This window comes from Lynx rufus, unplaced genomic scaffold (assembly GCF_022079265.1).
Source record: "Lynx rufus isolate CCGP_SWC_20201006 ecotype Redwood Valley unplaced genomic scaffold, mLynRuf1.p SCAF_34, whole genome shotgun sequence".
Lineage (NCBI taxonomy): Eukaryota > Metazoa > Chordata > Mammalia > Carnivora > Felidae > Lynx > Lynx rufus.
The window spans coordinates 595,777-613,554 of NW_025814850.1; the positions used below are offsets into that span (position 1 = coordinate 595,777).

General features: G+C 56.1%; 1 protein-coding gene across 2 annotated transcripts; it reads right to left on the reverse strand.

Moving 5' to 3' along the window:
- Positions 1-11,538: 11,538 nt before the first annotated feature.
- P3H4 (prolyl 3-hydroxylase family member 4 (inactive)) lies at positions 11,539-17,778 on the reverse strand. Of its 2 annotated transcripts, XR_006964722.1 has the most exons (9): positions 17,299-17,778; positions 16,791-16,943; positions 16,493-16,664; positions 15,692-15,820; positions 14,622-14,767; positions 13,911-13,994; positions 12,294-12,438; positions 11,813-11,978; positions 11,539-11,714 (listed from the first exon to the last, which is right to left on the reverse strand). XR_006964722.1 is itself a non-coding variant. In XM_047093581.1 (8 exons), exons 1-8 carry the CDS (start codon positions 17,776-17,778, stop codon positions 11,956-11,958), a joined length of 1,332 nt encoding a protein of 443 aa, XP_046949537.1. In that variant the 3' UTR covers positions 11,539-11,955. The 2 variants fall into 2 exon arrangements, 1 of the variants encoding a protein (XP_046949537.1); XM_047093581.1 differs by having other exon boundaries at positions 11,539-11,978.

The following is a 17,778-nucleotide window of genomic DNA, read 5'->3' on the forward strand; positions in this document are numbered from 1 at the left end:
TCTCTTCCACCGCCGCCTCTGTTTATCCGCTGGCCATTGGCCCCAGGGACTGCTAGTCGGCTCTGGGGACGGCCTCCAACTTGAGGTTCCATCCTCACTCCGCACCTATTGGCAGACAGAACGTTACTTCCTCCTGATTGGACAAGGAATTGTCAGTAAGACTAAGGAAAGAACAAATGGGGAGGGTGGGGTGTGTCTTGCCCCACCCTAGCTCTGAGCAGGTGAGACTCATTACTCTCCCCTTCCCCCTACCTGTCCAACAGGTGAGTCAGGAGGCGCCATGGGAAAGGACAGACGCCTTCACAGGGCAGCCAACTCAGCGTCAGGCATGATGCTTCTTTGGGCTTATTCACCCTTGCCACAGAGTGGTAATAACATATTTGTATGGCATTTCATAGGCTTTTTTTTTCTGGGTTGGGATTTTTTCCCCCCAAATATGGAGCGCTTATGAGATTTAGCATTAGGAGGCCTGGGTTTGGGTTCTGCCACTTAGTAGCTATATGATCGCAAGCGAGTTACCTTCATCTCTCATCCTGTTTCTCCTCATCTGTAAAATGGGTACATTATCTGGATCTCTCTCATGGGGGGGTGGGAATAAAATTAAGGTTTGTGAAATCACTTGGACGACTGCTAAACGTTAGAATTTAATGATATGGGTTGTTGTTTTCAGTTTATTTTTGAGAGAGAGAGAGAGAACCAGCGGGGAAGGGGCAGAGAGAGAGAGGGGGACAGAGGATCTGAAGCAGGCTCTTCGCTAACAGCAGAGAGCTGGATGCGGGGCTCGAACTCAGGAACCGTGAGACCATTACCTGAGCTGAAGTCTATGATCAACTGACTGACCCACCCAGGCGCCCCTAATGATATGGGTTTTTTTTTTAATTTTTTAAGTTTGTTTATTTATTTTTAGAGAAAGAGTGAGGGGGGGGGGGAGGCAGAGAGAGAGAGAGAGAGGGAGAGAGAATCCCAAGCAGGCTTCACCCTGACAGCAAGGAGCCAGACTCGGGGCTCGAATCCATGAACCTGAACCGTAAGATCATGACCTGAGCCAAAACCAAGAGTTGGGTGTTTTTAAATTTTCATGACAATTCTGAAAAAAAAAAAAAAATTAGAACATCTAAATGAACCTCATTTCAAAGATAAGGAAAGTGAGGTTCAGAGAACTCAGGAAACAAGAAAGTGGCCAAGAACCCCATTCTTCTCATTTCAAGGCCCACCAAACACATGGTCTCCTGGTGAAATAATAGCATAGACATAAAATGCGAAAGCAGCAGGGAGGGGTGGGGGGAAAGGCAAAAACAAATAATCTGGGCAGAGACAGAGAACAATAATTTGGAACAAAGATAGAGCAAGTATGGTGGATTTGGAAAAACTCAGGCAGTAGATCTCACAGCCCCCTCCGTGGTAGAAGATTGTGGGCTGGGTACCAGAAAGAACTTCCCCACAGGAAGTTAGGAAGGTGAGGGTCTTTCCTTTCTGTGGTTAATGAGATGAATGCCTGCCGGTGGATGTACAGCATGCTGAGTGTACCATAGACATTCATTCATCAACACTGAAGTCTTGAGCACCAACCGTATGCCAGGCACCGAATTAGACTCTGGTAACACAGAAAACCAAAACGATCCCAACCCTCAAAGGGCTCCCAGAGAGTTAAGTGGAAACAGGTCCCCTTAGCCACATGGAGTGTGTGGGAATTTGCAGGCCGGGGCGGGGGTGGAGGTGGGGGTGTTCAGGAAAAGGTCCTCCTTCAGACAAGTTCTATAGCCCCAAAGTCAGCACCCAGGGTGGTCTGGGTCAAGGCACCCCAGCAGTATCCTTGACCACTTTCCCACCAAAGAAAGGAATGAAGGCCAAAACGGTCTCACTTCTGAGGCTGTGCCATCCAAGAAGCCTTCCTGGAGGAGGCCAGGGAGACCATCAACATCCTTAACCAGATACCATCCCACATGCCAGGGTCACTCCCCTTTGCTTAGTTTCCTTGATTCCCCCTCCTCTTGCTTTTCTAAGTGTCTTCCTCCCTACCTTACCCCTGCCCCACCTGCTCTCTCCCTCCCCTGCTCCAGCCAGGCAGTAGTGGCCAGCCCTCAGCTCAGAATAGAGCTCCCAACCTTAGGGATTCACTTCCTTCCTCTCCCACCTCTCCCCATCCCCTACCCACCTCCCCACACCCACCCCTGCACACAGACACACACACACACTCCCCAGACCCAAGCCTGGCTTAAGTCCTTTCTTCCCCCTTCAGCATACAGGCTGGGAGGACTGGTTGACTACAGAGGGGTGGAAGAGCCTGGTGGAATAGAGGGCCACAAATAGGGCTTCAGAATAAAGCCTCTGTGTGTGTGTGTGTATTCCCAGAATGTTCCCTAATGTCAGCCTGGAACATGCTGCAACACGCTGGCCCCAAAGCTAAGCACTCAGGGTGGGACCGGGTGGAGGTAACACCCATAGCAGCAGGAAAGACTGGAATAAGAGCTGTGTCTCCTCCCAGATCAAGGGATTTTCTGCACATTTACTAAGCACCTACTGTGTGCCCACCAGGCACTGAGGAATCATCTGTAGGATACAGAAAAGAATCCGAAAATGATGTTTACTCCAATGAGCTGTCTGTCTAGGGGATTTGGTCTCAAGGGGGGAGGATGAGCCAAGGGACAGGGATGAGAATCACTGCAACCACTGTCTCCTCAGTAGCTTGAACTTGAAGGAAAGGCCACAAGAACATCCTACCCAGTCCCCTGCCTCCAAGCCTTTAAAGGCAGGGATTTCTCTGACACATCTCCAGGAAGGGAGATTCTCTAGCCTCCCTTACATGAATACCCTTGTCTCCTTATTCTAAGCTCCTTCTTATGGCTAGCTTCACTTTGTATTCCTGAATTTTGTGTTTTTCTTTTATTTTTTAAAAAATTTTGGGCGCCTGGGTGGCTCAGTCGGTTGGGCGTCCGACTTCAGCTCAGGTCACGATCTCACGGTCCGTGAGTTCGAGTCCCGCGTCAGGCTCTGGGCTGATGGCTCAGAGCCTGGAGCCTGCTTCCGATTCTGTGTCTCCCTCTCTCTCTGCCCCTCCCCAGTTCATGCTCTGTCTCTCTCTGTCCCAAAAATAAATAAACGTTAAAAAAAAAAATTTAAAAAAAAAAAAAAATTTTTTTTTAATGTTTATTTACTTTTGAGACAGAGAGAGACAGAGGATGAACGGGGGAGGGTCAGAGAGAGAGAGGGAGACACAGAATCCGAAACAGGCTCCAGGCTCTGAGCTGTCAGCACAGAGCCCGACGTGGGGCTCGAACTCACGAGCCGTGAGATCATGACCTGAGCCAAAGTCTGACGCTTAACCGACTGAGCCACCCAGGCACCCCTCTTTTAATTTTTTTTAATGTTTATTTATTTTTGAGAGAGAGAGGCAGAGCTCGAGTGGGGGAGGGGCAAAGAGAGAGAGACACAGAATCCCAAGCAGGCTCCAGGCTCTGAGCTGTCAGCACAGAGCCTGACGCGGGGCTGGAACCCACAGACGGCCAGATCATGACATGAGCTGAAGTTGGATGCTTAACCGACTGAGCCACCCAGGCGCCCCGACTTATTCCTGAATTTTAAACTCATTTCTCTTGCCCAGAGCTCAGTGGAAGCAGACTTCTTGAGCCGCTAAGAACATAAATGGTTAATTCAACTTTGCAGCTCCCTGGGTTCTCCAAGTAAAGAAGGAAGGGGCACCCAGTGACTCATCCCAAGTTTCCCCAGAGACGGAAGTTACTGGCAAAGAGGGGTCTGATGAGGGTCCAGTGTTGGGGCAAGGGAGCTGGTGGGGGATGGGAGGTGCTTCCCTGGGGGAAGGTAAAGGACAACAGCAAGGCCACCCTCCTCAGTTCATCCTCCACAGACCTCCGGGGCTACAGAAGGAGGTAGAAGGGATGCCGTTGTCTTCTTCGCCCTGTCTCTGTGGGGCCCCTTCCCCACATGGAGGCAGGCAGGGGCTTAGATCTGGACAGACAATCTTCTGTCCTGACACCTCAGGGGTATGCATCGATGGACACAGATTCAGACACACAAACACCAGGCATGTCAGTGCCGTCTCCTCAGCGTGCACACACATGCACTCACACACATCCTTCTTCCCTCCTCTTCCGCTTACGGTGGTCTCAGGGATGGCCACCTCTATAAATGAGGATGGGGTGAACAGATGGGTAGCTAAGCTTCAGGTTGATGATGTTGCCTTCCCACGGCAGGAAAGAAGCTGCTGGAAGTTATTCCTGGTGGGCCAGACTAGAATCAAAGGCAATGCAAAGAGCCAGCGGTATCTTGAGCCTGGGCCTTCTCTCAGCCTTGGGGCAGAGCCATCCACAGCCACAGGGAAGGCACCTCTGCCCTGGGTCCTGCCTCTGCTCTGGTCCTCCCAGGGATGCCCCCCGCCTCCGCCACAGAGGGGTTGGAGCCTACACGGCATTCGTCCCTCTCCCCTCTGAGACCACACTCTGGACCAGAAAGGAATTCCCTACCCACAGCTGACCCTGCTTTGGGAGCCTGCACTTCTCTCATTCTGGCTCCTTCTCCCGACAATGGGCAGCAGGAGCATGCGTGTTATGTGCACACTTAGGCAAAGGGGTGACGGGGCAGTTATGGGGGAGGGATGGACACAGCACGGACATGCAGCTGGGGAATCAACACACATGTGCTGGAAGCCCTTTGTAGCCTGCTGGGTGTGGGACGGAAGGGCAGATGACCCAGGGGCTCAGGGCCAGGGGACCTTCTCCCCAGGCCGCTGCATTCCCATTCTGAGAAGGAGTCAGAACTCTCAATTCCATCCCGGCCTTTCAGATCATCCTGGGGCGATACTTGTCAAGGTACATCTTACTTAACAGTGTGGCAGCTTGGTCTGTAACTAATTGAGATCTCTGTATGTGGGCCTCCATTTGCCCTCCGGCCCCTGCCTGCTGGTGTTGGGGTGGGGGGACTTGCTCACTGTGATCGCTTCAGGGCTGGGCAGAGGACACTGGTGGCAAAAGAACCTCTAGCTCCCAAGCTCTTCTGGCTGGAGGGGGCCCAGGCATCCTGAAAGCAAGAGCACATAGAATGGTGCATGGCGCCTGGGGTGGGGGAAGTGATCGTGATCACAGGTTTTTTTGTGCTGCCCTTTGTCCAGGGGAGGAGCCTGGAGGCCAGAGACTGCCTACTGCCTGGTACTGAGGGTGTGTGCCCAGCCAGCCCAGGGGAGGGCTCTTAATTATAGAGGTAGCTCCCAAGACACTTCACTGGAAGGCGTGTGGGTGGGGATGGAATGTCAAAGGGAAAACAGGGAGACAAGAAAACAGAGATAGGGTGGCTAGAAATAGCCCAGGCCAGGGTGAGATACCAGGGGCTGGAGGTGGCGGTGGAGGGAGAGGAGGTGGAAGAGAGAGGGTCAGGACCTCTCCAGGGAATGACTATATCTGGGCAGGTGCCCCCTCACCTACGCTAACCCCCCACCCTTCAACAATTTACAATTCCAGTATTTCAGGGACTCAACAGGGTGGGCTCCAAGCATTGGGATTGTATTCTAGAGTTGTGTCTCCCTGGCTTTCTGAGTAACCCCTCCCCCTTCTGAGAGTTTGGTTCGGGGTGGGGGGGAGACCTTGCCACCTGAGTCACCCCTTTGCTGTTCCTTGTCTGGGCGACTCCTGGAACAGGCTGACACAGCTGAGGCCCCACCCGCCTGCCAGCCTGCCTGCCCCTCCCTCTCCCAACAAGCCAGGAGAGATGCTTGCCCTGACAGGCGCCCTTCCCACGGACAGGCCACCCCTCCCCTGGCACACACGTGTACAAGCACGCGCGCACACACACACACACACACACACACACACACACACCCTGATGGCAGGAATTTCTCCCACACCTGTAGAGAGTCCTTGGGAAGAGGAAGGAGAAACAATCAGAGCCCCCTTCTTTGTATATATGGGGAAACTGAGGCTAGAGCCAGGAGAGGAACTTCCCCAAGTCACACAAGCAAATTCCTGGCAGGCCTGGGACTCGAACAAACCTGGTTTCCTGCCCACCAGCCCACCAATTTAGGTCTTTTCCATCCCAAACAAGGTGGGGTGCAGTGTGTGTGTGTGTGTGTGTGTGTGTGTGTTGGGAGGAGATGAAGACCAATTTTGTGGGAAGTCAGCTCAAAGTGGGACTTGAGGGGAAAAACTTGCAGATTCAAGAGCCAGGGCTGGGGGGTGGGGTGCGGTTAGTGGGGACTTGCTGACCCCAGGGGTCAAAATCAGTAACCTCTGCTCACTGGCGCTGAAGCCTCTGAGGGGGAGGGTGCCACCCAGAGGCACAGCTGAGGGCGGTGCTGAGACCTTTCCCCCACCTCCCTAGTCTCCCTGCCCCAGACTCCGGCAGGGTGGGAACTGGGGCCAGGGCTTGGAGGCCCCTGACCCTGTACTGTAATGCTGTCTTCCCCAGTCCCATCCTGTGGCCACCAGGGAATTTGAAAGTTGAGATCTCTGAATATTTCATTAGCACTTCAGCCTCCCGTTGAAGACGCAGCCAACTTACAGCCCATGGATAATTTATGGCCCCAGAAGAGAGTCTGGAAGTGGTGGGAGGGAGGGGTGGGAGCGTGGGGGCGGGTGAGGCCTGGACTGCACTGTGCAGAGGGTGCCGGACAGAAGCCAGATCCATCCAAAGAGTGTGTGTGTTTGTGTGTGTGTGGGGGGGGGGGGGGGCTGCTCCGAAGCCAGGGACATTTCCATTTTTGAGGATTCTAATATATTACAAAAACAAAACAAAACAACACCAACCACCATCACCAACCAGGTTTGTCAAAATAATTGTGCTAAAGGTTAAAGTCATACGACAAGCATTTTCTGACTTCATTCGTATCCCTGTGTCCCTGTAACTATGAGCATAACCTCATTTGGAGATACCAAAACCTTTTTTTTTTTTTTAAAGATTTTATTTTTAAGTAGTCTCTACACCCAATGTGGGGGCTCAAACTTACAACCCCAAGATAAAGAGTCACATGCTCTACCGACTGAGCCAGACAGGTGCACCTCAAAAGCTTTTTTTTTTTTTTTTTCAACGTTTATTTATTTTTGGGACAGAGAGAGACAGAGCATGAACGGGGGAGGGGCAGAGAGAGAGGGAGACACAGAATCGGAAACAGGCTCCAGGCTCTGAGCCATCAGCCCAGAGCCTGACGCGGGGCTCGAACTCCCGGACTGCGAGATCGTGACCTGGCTGAAGTCGGACGCTTAACCGACTGCGCCACCCAGGCGCCCCGCACCTCAAAAGCTTTTGATGGGATGTCCTTCATGGCCACGAGGCCTCTTTAGCCCCCTGCTCTCCACACCACCACGGCCAGGGAGAGAGACCAGACTCACCACTAAGACTGGCTGAACCTTGCTCCTTCCCAGCTTCCTCCAGGAAGGCCACCAGGATTTGACCAAGTGGTCAAGGGAAAAGGAGGGCATCTCATGTGGCCACTCCTTACTTTGCTCCAGGAACATAGCATCCCATTCTTCTAAAAGAAAAGATAAGGGGCGCCTGGGTAGCTCAGTGGTTAAGCCTCTGACTCTTGATTTCCTTTCAGGTCATGATTTCCCGTTCCTGGTATCAAACCCTGTGTTAAGAGTCTCCCTTTCCCTCCCCCTCTGCCCCTCCCTTGCTAGTGCACACACTCTCAAAAAATAAAAATAAAAATAGATATATAAATAAATAATAGGAAAGATGAAAAAGGTGACCCCAAATAGAAAATGTTAAGTTCTCTTGGACTTTGGGAGTGACTTACCTTAGTGAGTTCTTCCCAGATTCAGAAGATTAAGGTGGGGTGTGTATGAAAAAGCAGGTATGTCCTCCCCCTTACCTCAGTTTCCCCACCTGAGTCATGGGTATGAGAGGCGCTCCCACCCCAAGGGCTGTTTAGGGGACAGAAGAGATGCTATCCAGGTGCCCTGGCGCCAAGTGGGACCCAGGCAGGTGGTGGTTACAGGTGACGTGTCCGCAGGTCGGCCCGGGGTTTGGGCCGGGGCTGGCTCTGGTGGGTAGCCTGGGGCCCCAACATATTCCCACCTCATCCTCGAGCCATCTTGGGGCCAAGCCAGCCTTCTAGCCTCAGTGGGCCTCGGTTTCCCCATCCATGAAGGTAGGGCCATCTGCCAGGGCTGTCCTTGGAAAGGAGCTGCAAGACTGGATGAAGAGCCCAGAATAGGGAAGCTGCAGGGAGGTGGGGGCGCTCGGGCCCTGCGGCTGCCGGGACTTCTGTCAGGTTACGCTGTTGGTACCAGTGCCAACTGGACACGGCCTTCCGCCCCAGGGAGTCACGCTCTGTCCCCAGGGGGGCCCTACTCTCCCAGAGAAAGGGGAACACCAGGGTGAGACTTTAAGAGCTGATTCTTGGGGCACCTGGAGGGCTCGGTCAGTTAAGCATCCGACTTCGGCTCAGGTCATGATCTCCTGGTTCATGGGTTCAAGCCCCATATCGGGCTCTGTGCGGACAGCTCAGAGCCTGGAGCCTGCTTCGGATTCTGTCTCTCTCTCTCTGCCCCTCCCCTGCTCACGCCTCTGTCTCTCTGCCTCTCAAAAACAAATAAAAGCATTTTTTTTTAATTAAAAAAAAAAAAAAAGAACTGTTTCTCAAACCTAAGGGGGGAATTTTTTCCATTGGAATTCACTGGAATTTTGGAAGAGCCTTGGGACTTTCCCCCTGCATTGGCCGTGACTTCTCAGCATTCAAGACCCCCAAGAGTCTGTACCCAGGCTCCCTAACATGGGCCCAATTACCAGGAGCTGACAATGGTGGGGGAGGGGGCAGGCTCAGGAATCCAGGCTGGGACACAGAACCTGACAGCCTGCTCTTCCTTCCCCCTCCCTCCCGGAAGCCCTCGCCTCCCTCCCCGGGCTGCGGCAATGTGGGGGCTTTGTCCACACATCTTGCCCCAAAGCCGACACCTTTCTCTTTCTCTGAGCAGCACTGATTTGGGGGAGAACAGTTTCAAACCCAGCTCAGCCACCACTCAACTGGGACAAGTTGAGGAACCTTGGACAAGTTGCTTCTCATTCCTCAGCCTCACCTGTAGCACAAGGGAATTGCTATCTATGTCACAGGACTGTTTTGAGTACCTGCTGAGTGCCCAGCACGTGGTGGGCACTTGCTACATCGTAGCAGTGATGCTCGCCTTAGGATGGGGTCTTTCCGGGTCTGGGCACCTCTGTGGCATCTGTCTGGCCCTACTGTGTGAGGTCATCATCCCCCGTGCCTTTTTGGCCTTCCCTAACCTTCTACCCATTATACTACAGATGCTATGACTGATGAGGTGCTGGGTGGGGTGGTGGGGGGTAGGGTAAGGAGGGAACAGGTGAGACAGATGTGGAGGAGGCGAGGGCATCCCCACAGGGTGGGGTTGGGAGAATGGGCTGGAGGGCCCACGCTGGGACTCGGTCTCACCGGTTTGGGGAGCTGGCCTGGCAATGGGGAGACGCTGGCATCAGGGAGAGGCGGGAGGGGCTGGTGGCTGCCTAGGAAAGGAGAGCTGAGTAAGGGACATGGGGCTACAGGGCCTGGGCAACAGCCTGGACGTGGGGGGAGCACCTAGGCAGGAGCTGGGGACATCCCCGTCACACCCGCACTCTGTCTCGCCACCACATGCTCAGAGAAGCCACTCGCAGACGCACACTTAGACACACACAACACACATCTTAAATGGCCACCCCTCAGGTCTCCCCTTCCCTCCTACCCAGCTCTATTTTCCTGTCTTGATTTATCAGACTAATCATGTAACTTTATTATAACACCTATTGCTTATTGCATAGCTCCCTGCTGGAACACAAGCTCCATGAAACCAGGGTGCTTGGCCTGCTTGGCCCACTCTTGTATGCCCAGCAACCTACAGTGGGCTTGGCACATACTGGGTGCTCAATAAATATGTGCTGAGGGGCGCCTGGGTGGCTCAGTCGGTTGAGCGTCCAATTCCTGATTTCGGCTCAGGTCATGATCTCATGGTTTATGAGATCGAGCCCCGTGTTGGGCTCTGTGCTGACAGTGTGGAGTCTGCTTGGAATTCTCTCTCCCTCTCTCCGCCCCTACCCCACTTGTGCGTGCTCTCTCTCTCAAAATAAATAAACTTAAAGTAAATAAACATGTGCTGAGTGAGCAAACCCCTCTAGAAACACATTCATGAATGCTCACGCTCATGTGCAGAAATACAGTCACCCCCCAAACTGCCACAGACATTCTCAGACACAGGTACACAGGCTCACAGGCTCACACCCAGACCCACACGTCCACGCAGCACACAAGACACAGACCTTCTCGCTCCCGAACACACACGCTTTCAGACTCACACCCAGCTGTCCAGATTCCAAAGCTCCTACTCACAGCAGGCACGCTCCAGCGCATCCCAGCTCCCCTCCTCCGCAGTGCCAGCCCCAAGGGCAGCCCCTCCCAGAACCAGGGGGCGGGGCCTCGGTGGAAGCTGACAGCACAGCAGCTAGAAAGGGGTGGGGCGCAGCAGGGCCACCCTGGCACCCGGGAGCTCTGAGGAGACGCTGCCACTTTAGACCCACCTACGTGGAGAGAAGGGAGTGAGGTCACCGGTGCCCTCAGCCTTGACCCAGCCCTGCTGCAGCCCGACTCTGGCCTTCCTGTCTTTGTCTCCACCAAAGACCCAGGGGAGGGGTTTGGGGTGAGGCAGAGAGTCCTCCCGGGCACAGAGATGGGCAGGGCCCAGAACAGGTCCCCTGGCCCATCAGTAGGGAAGGCAGGGGTGTGGGCAGTGAGAACTGGGCCTTCCCAGCATCAGTTCCACCCTCCAGTAGCAAAAGAAGCCTCCTACAGCACCTTGCCCCCCGGGGCGGCCTGAAACATGGGGAATCGGGCAGAACTGTTACCTGCCGTGTCCTGGCCCAGGGTCCCTCTCCAGAGAGGCCCTTTTTGCCCCCACCTTCCCACTGTGGAACATGGGGAGGACGCTGGTGAGTCACAGCGCCGAACAGCCACCTGAAATCATCCTTACCTCGGCACCTCAGGACTCTCTGCCCCCCTGGAGCTGAAGCAAGATTGGGCAAGAGGATCTGGCAGTCCCAATGCCACCGTTAGGTCTCATGTTATCAGACTGTGTCCTTAGGGCCCCTCTGGCTGTTCCGATGGAGCCCCAACCTCTGCTGAGGAATGGGAGAATGGGCACACAGCAAGGCAGGGCTTGCTCGCTCAGACCCTAGAGAACCTGGGCCAGTAAATGCCTGAAAGTAAAAACCGGAAGTAAATGTCCTTAGCCCCCTCCCAACGCTCACCACACTCCCTGAGGGGAAGTAATGCTGGACTAGGAAAATACAGCACAACCCATGTTAGAAATCTGAAACCATCTTCCAGGGACCAGGAAAGGAACTGTGTGCTCACGCCCCCTGGTGGCAGATCTGCAATTGCACTCTGCTCTCACAACCACCCAGGGTCCCCCGAGGCCAAAACTGTGCCTTTGGCCCCCTCGCCCACCACTTATTTACAGATGAGGGGAGATGGACGCAGAGGGAGGCAAGGAAGGATCTGCACCCTCAGCCCAGGGGAGCCTGGAACCCAGGTGCTGCAACTCATTCAACAAGAAACTTTTATTGAGCACCCACTGCCAGCGTGCCAGAAACCGCTGGACTCCTGGTCCAGTGCTCTTCGTGACACTGGCTGCCCCTCTGCTGTCTCTGAAATTCAGGCTGAGACCCCAACTTGGAGGAGCAGGAACCTTCTTCAGGAGACTGTCCGGGTGAGGAGAGCCCTGGGGAGGAGGAAGGGCCATCAGCAGCTGTAGCACCACCAACTTGGGGTCCAGAGACCCAGAGAGGAGACAGGAGGGACCCGGGGAGCAGCGCTCACAGGTGGGATCGGATGGGGCCTGGTCAGCTATGTCCATTTTACGTTTTTAATAAATAGTTCTTGCTGCTGCCCAGGCTGGTGAGGGTGGTCCCATTGGGCCCAGGCTTCCCCAGCAATTCAGGGGTGCAAGGGTAGCTCTCTTCTCATGCTAGTTCAGGCTCCAGCTCTGAAAAGGAAAGGAGGGAGCACCAGGTTAGTCCCCCCCACCCACTCCCAAAGAGCATCTGGGGGCTGTCCTGGGGGCAAGGGGGCAGGCAGGAGCGAGGCTCCCTAGGACAGGTCTCAGCTGGTCCCAGCTCTGAGAAGGATGCCACCCCCTCACACACAAAGTGGGACAGGGTTGGCTAACAGGCTAGAAGCCCCCCGAGGCGGGAGGTCCTGGCGCTCCGACTGCCTCTGCAGCCCAGTATGTGGATCCTTCTGTGGCCAACCTCCATCCCAGGTTGCATCCCCACCCTCCACCCCGACTCGAGTCACTGACCGGCCTCCGCCTCATCACCCTTGGCATCCGGTTCCTGCCACCAGTCAGCATAGATGCCCTCCTCGTAGTCCCCCTCCCCCTCGAACTCGGCATCGGATGGGGGATCCTTGGGCTCCACAGGCGGCACTGTCTCTTCCAGCTCCATCTACAGCAGCCCCAGGGTAGGGAAAGAAAGGAGGTCACAGCAGGCACAAACCCAGACCGGCTCCCTTCCTGGCCGAGGGGCCCCCCATCCCATCTCAGCCCCCAAAGCCCCTCCTTCCCCAGTCTCAAGATCCCACACAGGACTGATCTGAGGGTTTCTCCCACAAGGTCCCATTCCCAAACTGCCACTTCCCGCACCGATGTATGGGGCTCCCCCGACAGAGAGTCAATGTTAGCGTAAGCACTGCTTTCTCCAAGGCCATCCTTTTAAGCATAAATTCCATGGCCATAGCGGATGCCGCTACTCCCTGCATGCTGTCTGCTCATGCAATTTCTTGGCCAGAAACACGGTTGCCCCCCCACCCCCACCCCGTGCCTGGATCGCTCTCATTGACTCACCAATGCCAGGCATCAGCTCCAGGATTCAGCCCTGGCCGATGACCCTGGCTGGATATGGAGCCCTCCTCTGGTGCCCCGTGCTGACCTCTCCTGAGCACTGTTTGTGCCTCCCCAACTAGACTGTGAGCTGCTTGAGAAGGGGACTGTACCTTTTCATCAACTTACCCCAGCCCCACACATTGTCTGGCAAACAGCAGGCCACAAATAAGTGTAATAAAAATGGCCACCATCCACCGAGCACCTGCTCTGGGCCAGCTCTGGGGAAGATGCTTTCCATACTTGATCTCATTTCACGGTCACCACAATGCTGTGACACCAGCATCACCCTCCCCATTTGAGATGCAGGAACCGAAGTTCAAGAGGTACCTGAGACTTGCCTGGAGGCTGCCCAGCTGGTAAGCAGAGGGGCCAAGTCTGGCTGTCACCAAAGCCGGGGTGCAAACAGCATAGCCCCTCCCCCATGCATGATGAGTGGGGGCACGGGTGAGTGAACAAAGTGGGGGATGGATAAATAAATAAGCGCCAAGCAGCCACACCTCACAGAAATTTGGACTCCCAAACCCCCTCATTCAGGATCAAGGGATCACACTTCAGTCCTTCCTTCCTGGCACCGGCATTCATTCATTCACTGGTTCATTCAAACTCAGTTTCCCGGTGCCAGCTCTGGGGCAGGCGCTGTGGAAAAGCTGGGAATAACCTGGTCCCCCATCCCAAAGCACGAACCTCTGAGAGACTGGCTGGAGAAGGGATGGATCAGGGCTGCAAGTAACTCCAGGGTCAGGGAGGCACAGAGGGTCACAGTTGGTGTTGCAAGCCCAGAAGGCAGAGCCAGAACATGCAGGGAGGGCTTCCCGGAGGAGCGCCACTTGAGCTGGGCTGGGGGAGTTATGTGGCAACATTCAGACACGCAGAGAAGGAGAGCATGAGAACACTGAGTGGGGAGCAAAGAGCAGGTATAGATAAGGAGCAGCTGACTGCCCCCCGAGGTAGGGCCGAGCTTTGGCACAGAGGCCCTCCAGGAAGAGATCAAGGGTCCCCGCCATGGCCCAGCCTAGAGAGCAAGTGGCCACTTACCTCATCATCTGGCTGCAGGTACATATGTGCGAACTCCAGCAGTTCCCGAAGCTCTGCTGTCTGATTGTGGTAGAGCGTGGCCTCCTGAGAGGAAGGGGGGAAAGTGAGGTAAGCCAGAGCCTGCCGCCAGATGGTAGAGGAGCCAAGTTGGGATCTGGGTCCCCCCCCCCCCCCGCACGCTTTTTCAGCTCAAGGAGCAAGGAACAGGTATCAGTCACATGCTGACTGAAAAATCATAGCTGTTTGGAGAGGTTAGGGAGGATTGGGAGGGCTCTGTTAGAAAGAGCTCTTTAATCGATTAGCAATGTCTGCCACTAGTAAGGAAATCGAGGGTGGCACCATGTGCCCCATGGCTGCCAGTCTTGCCCTAGATTCCCAGGGGTTTCCTTAGTGGGTCCAAGCTAGGGAGTCCCTGGGAAGGAGGGCAAAAGCCAGCAGTGAGAGTGGTGAGGGGAGCAGGTGGTAATGGACGGGTATTTTTGCACCTCCCACAGCCTGGGCGCTGTGCTACCATTCTGTAGGTGAGGCAACGTATTCAGCAAGGATCAGTAATGTTCCCAGGCCCGTTGAGCGGGTGGGGCTGGCTTTGAACCCAGGACTCCAATCACCACCCATAGTCTTTCTTTTCACTTCCCACCCTGCCTTCCAAAGAAGCCAGAATTTTTTTTTAAAACCACCTGTCCCAAGAGTGCCTCCAAAGGCAGTGCCCACCTCCCGGGGCTGGAAGTCCTCCTCCTCCAGGCCCCAGCGAGCCCGGTGGAAGCGGTAATACACCAGGTTCTGCTGCATGACACTGTCGTCAGGGTCGAAGAGCATGTAGCTGGCGGCGCTGCGGGCGGCCTGGCGCACATCATTCACTGCGGGCAGGACAGGAGTGAGGAGTAGCCCCCATACTTCCCCGCCTTCAGGGACAAGCCATTCCTAGACCGTCCCCCTTTCTCACTTCAGTCCAGTGCTCCTGGCTCCCCAGCTGTCCCCCCCACCCCACAGTATCTTTTGGCCCCTTCACCCCACCCAAATGATAATGCAAGCTAGAATGTACTGGGCATTTACCACATGCCAAGCCCGTGTAACTCATTTAAGCCTCACCATTATCATCATCCCCAATATACAGACAAGAAATCTGAGGCACAGAGAGGTTAGGTAAACTGCTCAAGCTCACACAGCTGGAGAATAATGGCACTTGAGAATGAGAGCCCAGCAGCCTTGCCCTCAACCTCTTCACCAACGGACCCATGAATGGTCTCCTGGCCCCTTGGTCCTTAGCTCCTCCACTCCAACTCCAGCCTCCATCTGAATTTTGGCAGCTCTGCATGGCAAGAACTCTGGAGTTCGTCAATCCCGGCCCCCGTGGATGCCAGGCTCTCCCCCAGACGAGGAGAGCCATAAATCCTGGTGCTACTTTTCATTGGCCATGTGACTAATGGCCCCTTGAGCTCTATGAGCCTCAGTTGCCTCATCTGAAAAATGGGTCCCGTAATGTCAGCTGCAGGGGATGGGTGAAAGCACCAAGTGAGATCAACAGATGTGGTAGGCCTTTGTAAACTGTCGACTGTGGTGGAGTCGTTGGCTACCCATTTACCCAAGAGGTTTCTGAATTCTCCTAAGGTTGCTCTTTGTTCCTTCCCCTCCTCTCACCTGTTTGCCACCCCCAGCCTTCCCTGCCGTCACGCAGGGTCCTCACATATGAGGGACGGCTCCCCACGACCCTGTAAAACTCTCAGGGCAATGCTTTCTCTTCCCCCGCCCCCCCCCCATCCCAAGCCCACCAGGATGCTCACACTTGTAGTAGGCAAACTGCAGGTAATGATACATGGTGGCCACGAACTTCTCCACGAAATAGCCGCCCACGTTGGGGGTCAAGTTGGCCTCACAGTCCACCTTGCACTGCAGGGACTCTGCAAAGAGATCTAGGGGGTGGGAGGCAGTGGTGAGGAGCCGGTGCCTGCCCAGCCGATGCCACCACAGGAGGTAATGCCAGTAAAGACTTGGCTCAGGATACAAAGGGCAGTGCTGAGGCAACTACTGTGGCCTGGGCCGCCTTACCACCCCCGCAGCTCAACCCCCACCCCAAAACCGGAGGGAGTTGGGGCATTCTGAGGCAGATGAGGTTTGGAGGTGGGAAGCCTAGGTAGAGAAGCTCAGGAGAGTTCTTTCTGTCCCCGCTGAGGCACCCCGTGGTCAGGGATCCCTAACCAGGTGCGATTTCTGGCCACAAACTGCCTTCTGCACACACCTGCCGGGCTGTTTCTGTACACATGACCACGGCACCTTTGCACCTGTACTGCCCTCCGCCTGAGGCCTGTGAAACCAACGTCCTCAGGCCTTTTTGGGATGTCACCACCTCTCTGCACCAACGCCTAGCACCTTGGACACTCAGGACTGTAGCCTTTCTCACTGACTGAAGGCTCCCAGGGCAGGGATAACACCTTATTTCTGTGCACCTCCCAAGAACCTCCTGAGTGCTCCATACACGCGTTTGGGATGAATACTTACACGTTAAGAGGCCTTAGGAGCGCTGGGAAGCAGGGCCCTGTGGGTGAGAGGGTCACCCACAGGGATCTGGAGGAAGAGGGGAATACCTGCTATGGCCGGGTAGAAGTCCTTGAAGTCCACCTGCTCGTGGGCCCCCTCACAGCCAGCCAGACACCGGGCAAAGACGGCCAGGTACTCAGCCAGGGCCCGCTCCATGTCCTCGGTGCTGCTGCGGAAATCTCCGCTGTTGTAGAGCTTCACAGCCCTGAGGAACACCGCCTAGAGGGGTGCGTCAGAGGGGTCAGGGAGACCTCCAACACCTCCCCTCCGGTACAAGCCCCGCGGGGGGCGGGGGGACGGTGGTCAGGAAGGAGCGTCAGGGCCAGCCCTACCCCTCCAGCCCACCTCATAGGGCTGCGCCTCCAAGTCCGTGAAGGGCTCCTCGGCGGCGTCCAGCAGCCCCCGGTAGTAGCTGAGATACTTGGCGGTTAGCTCGTGCTTCGGGTTCCTCTGGAGGAAGGTGTAGGCCGCGGCCGCCGCCTTCTCCAGCCGGTTAGCCTGCGGGACAGGGACAGAGAGGGTCGGAAGGGCCAGAGATCGAAGCCCTGAGTGCACAAGGGGGCTTGGCTGTCCTTGGTTGTGCGATCGATGCTGCTCCGAGACCGGACGGAATCAGATGCCGGCTCCGAACGACGCGCCCCAGCTGCGCCCAGGAGACGAGGCGGGGCAGGGGGCGCCAGGGGCGAGGGGCACCCGGCCTAGGGGGGCGAGGTGGGACGGTGGCTCCAGGACCGGGGGCGCGGCGGGGCTGGAGGAGGGCGAGGCAGGGCGGAAGGATCCGGGACTGGAGGAGCCCGGGTGGGGCCGGTGGGTCTCGGGGGTGGGGGGTGGGGGCGCAGGGGAAGGCACCCACCTTGAACAGCGCGTAGTGCAGGTACTGGTAGGGCAGGCGGCTCTGGAAGTCGCGCAGCAGCTGCCGCGGCGGGTAGGGCACCTGGAAGGCGGGCAGCGTCCGCTTGCAGCGCCGCAGACAGGCGGCGCGTTCCAGGACGTGGCCGAAGAGCCGCAGCTCGCGGGCCCACTCGTCGCCGCGGCCGCCATCGGGGCCGGGCTCGGGCCCCGGGAAGGAGGCCGCGGGCGGCGCAGGGCCGCTGCAGTTGGCGTGGCAGAAGGCCTCGCTGTCCCGCAGCAGCCGGTGCAGCCGCAGCGCCGCCTCGAGGTAGCGCGCGCTCTCGCGCCAGCTCTCGCCCTCGTACTGCTCGAGCGCGTGCCCGTAGGCCGCGGCCAGGGGCATCAGGTCCTCGGGCGGGAAGCCCCGGAAGCTGTACTTCTCGTACTGCCCCGCGGCGCTGCCCAGCAGCAGCCACAACAGCCCCCACGCCGCCCGCCCCAT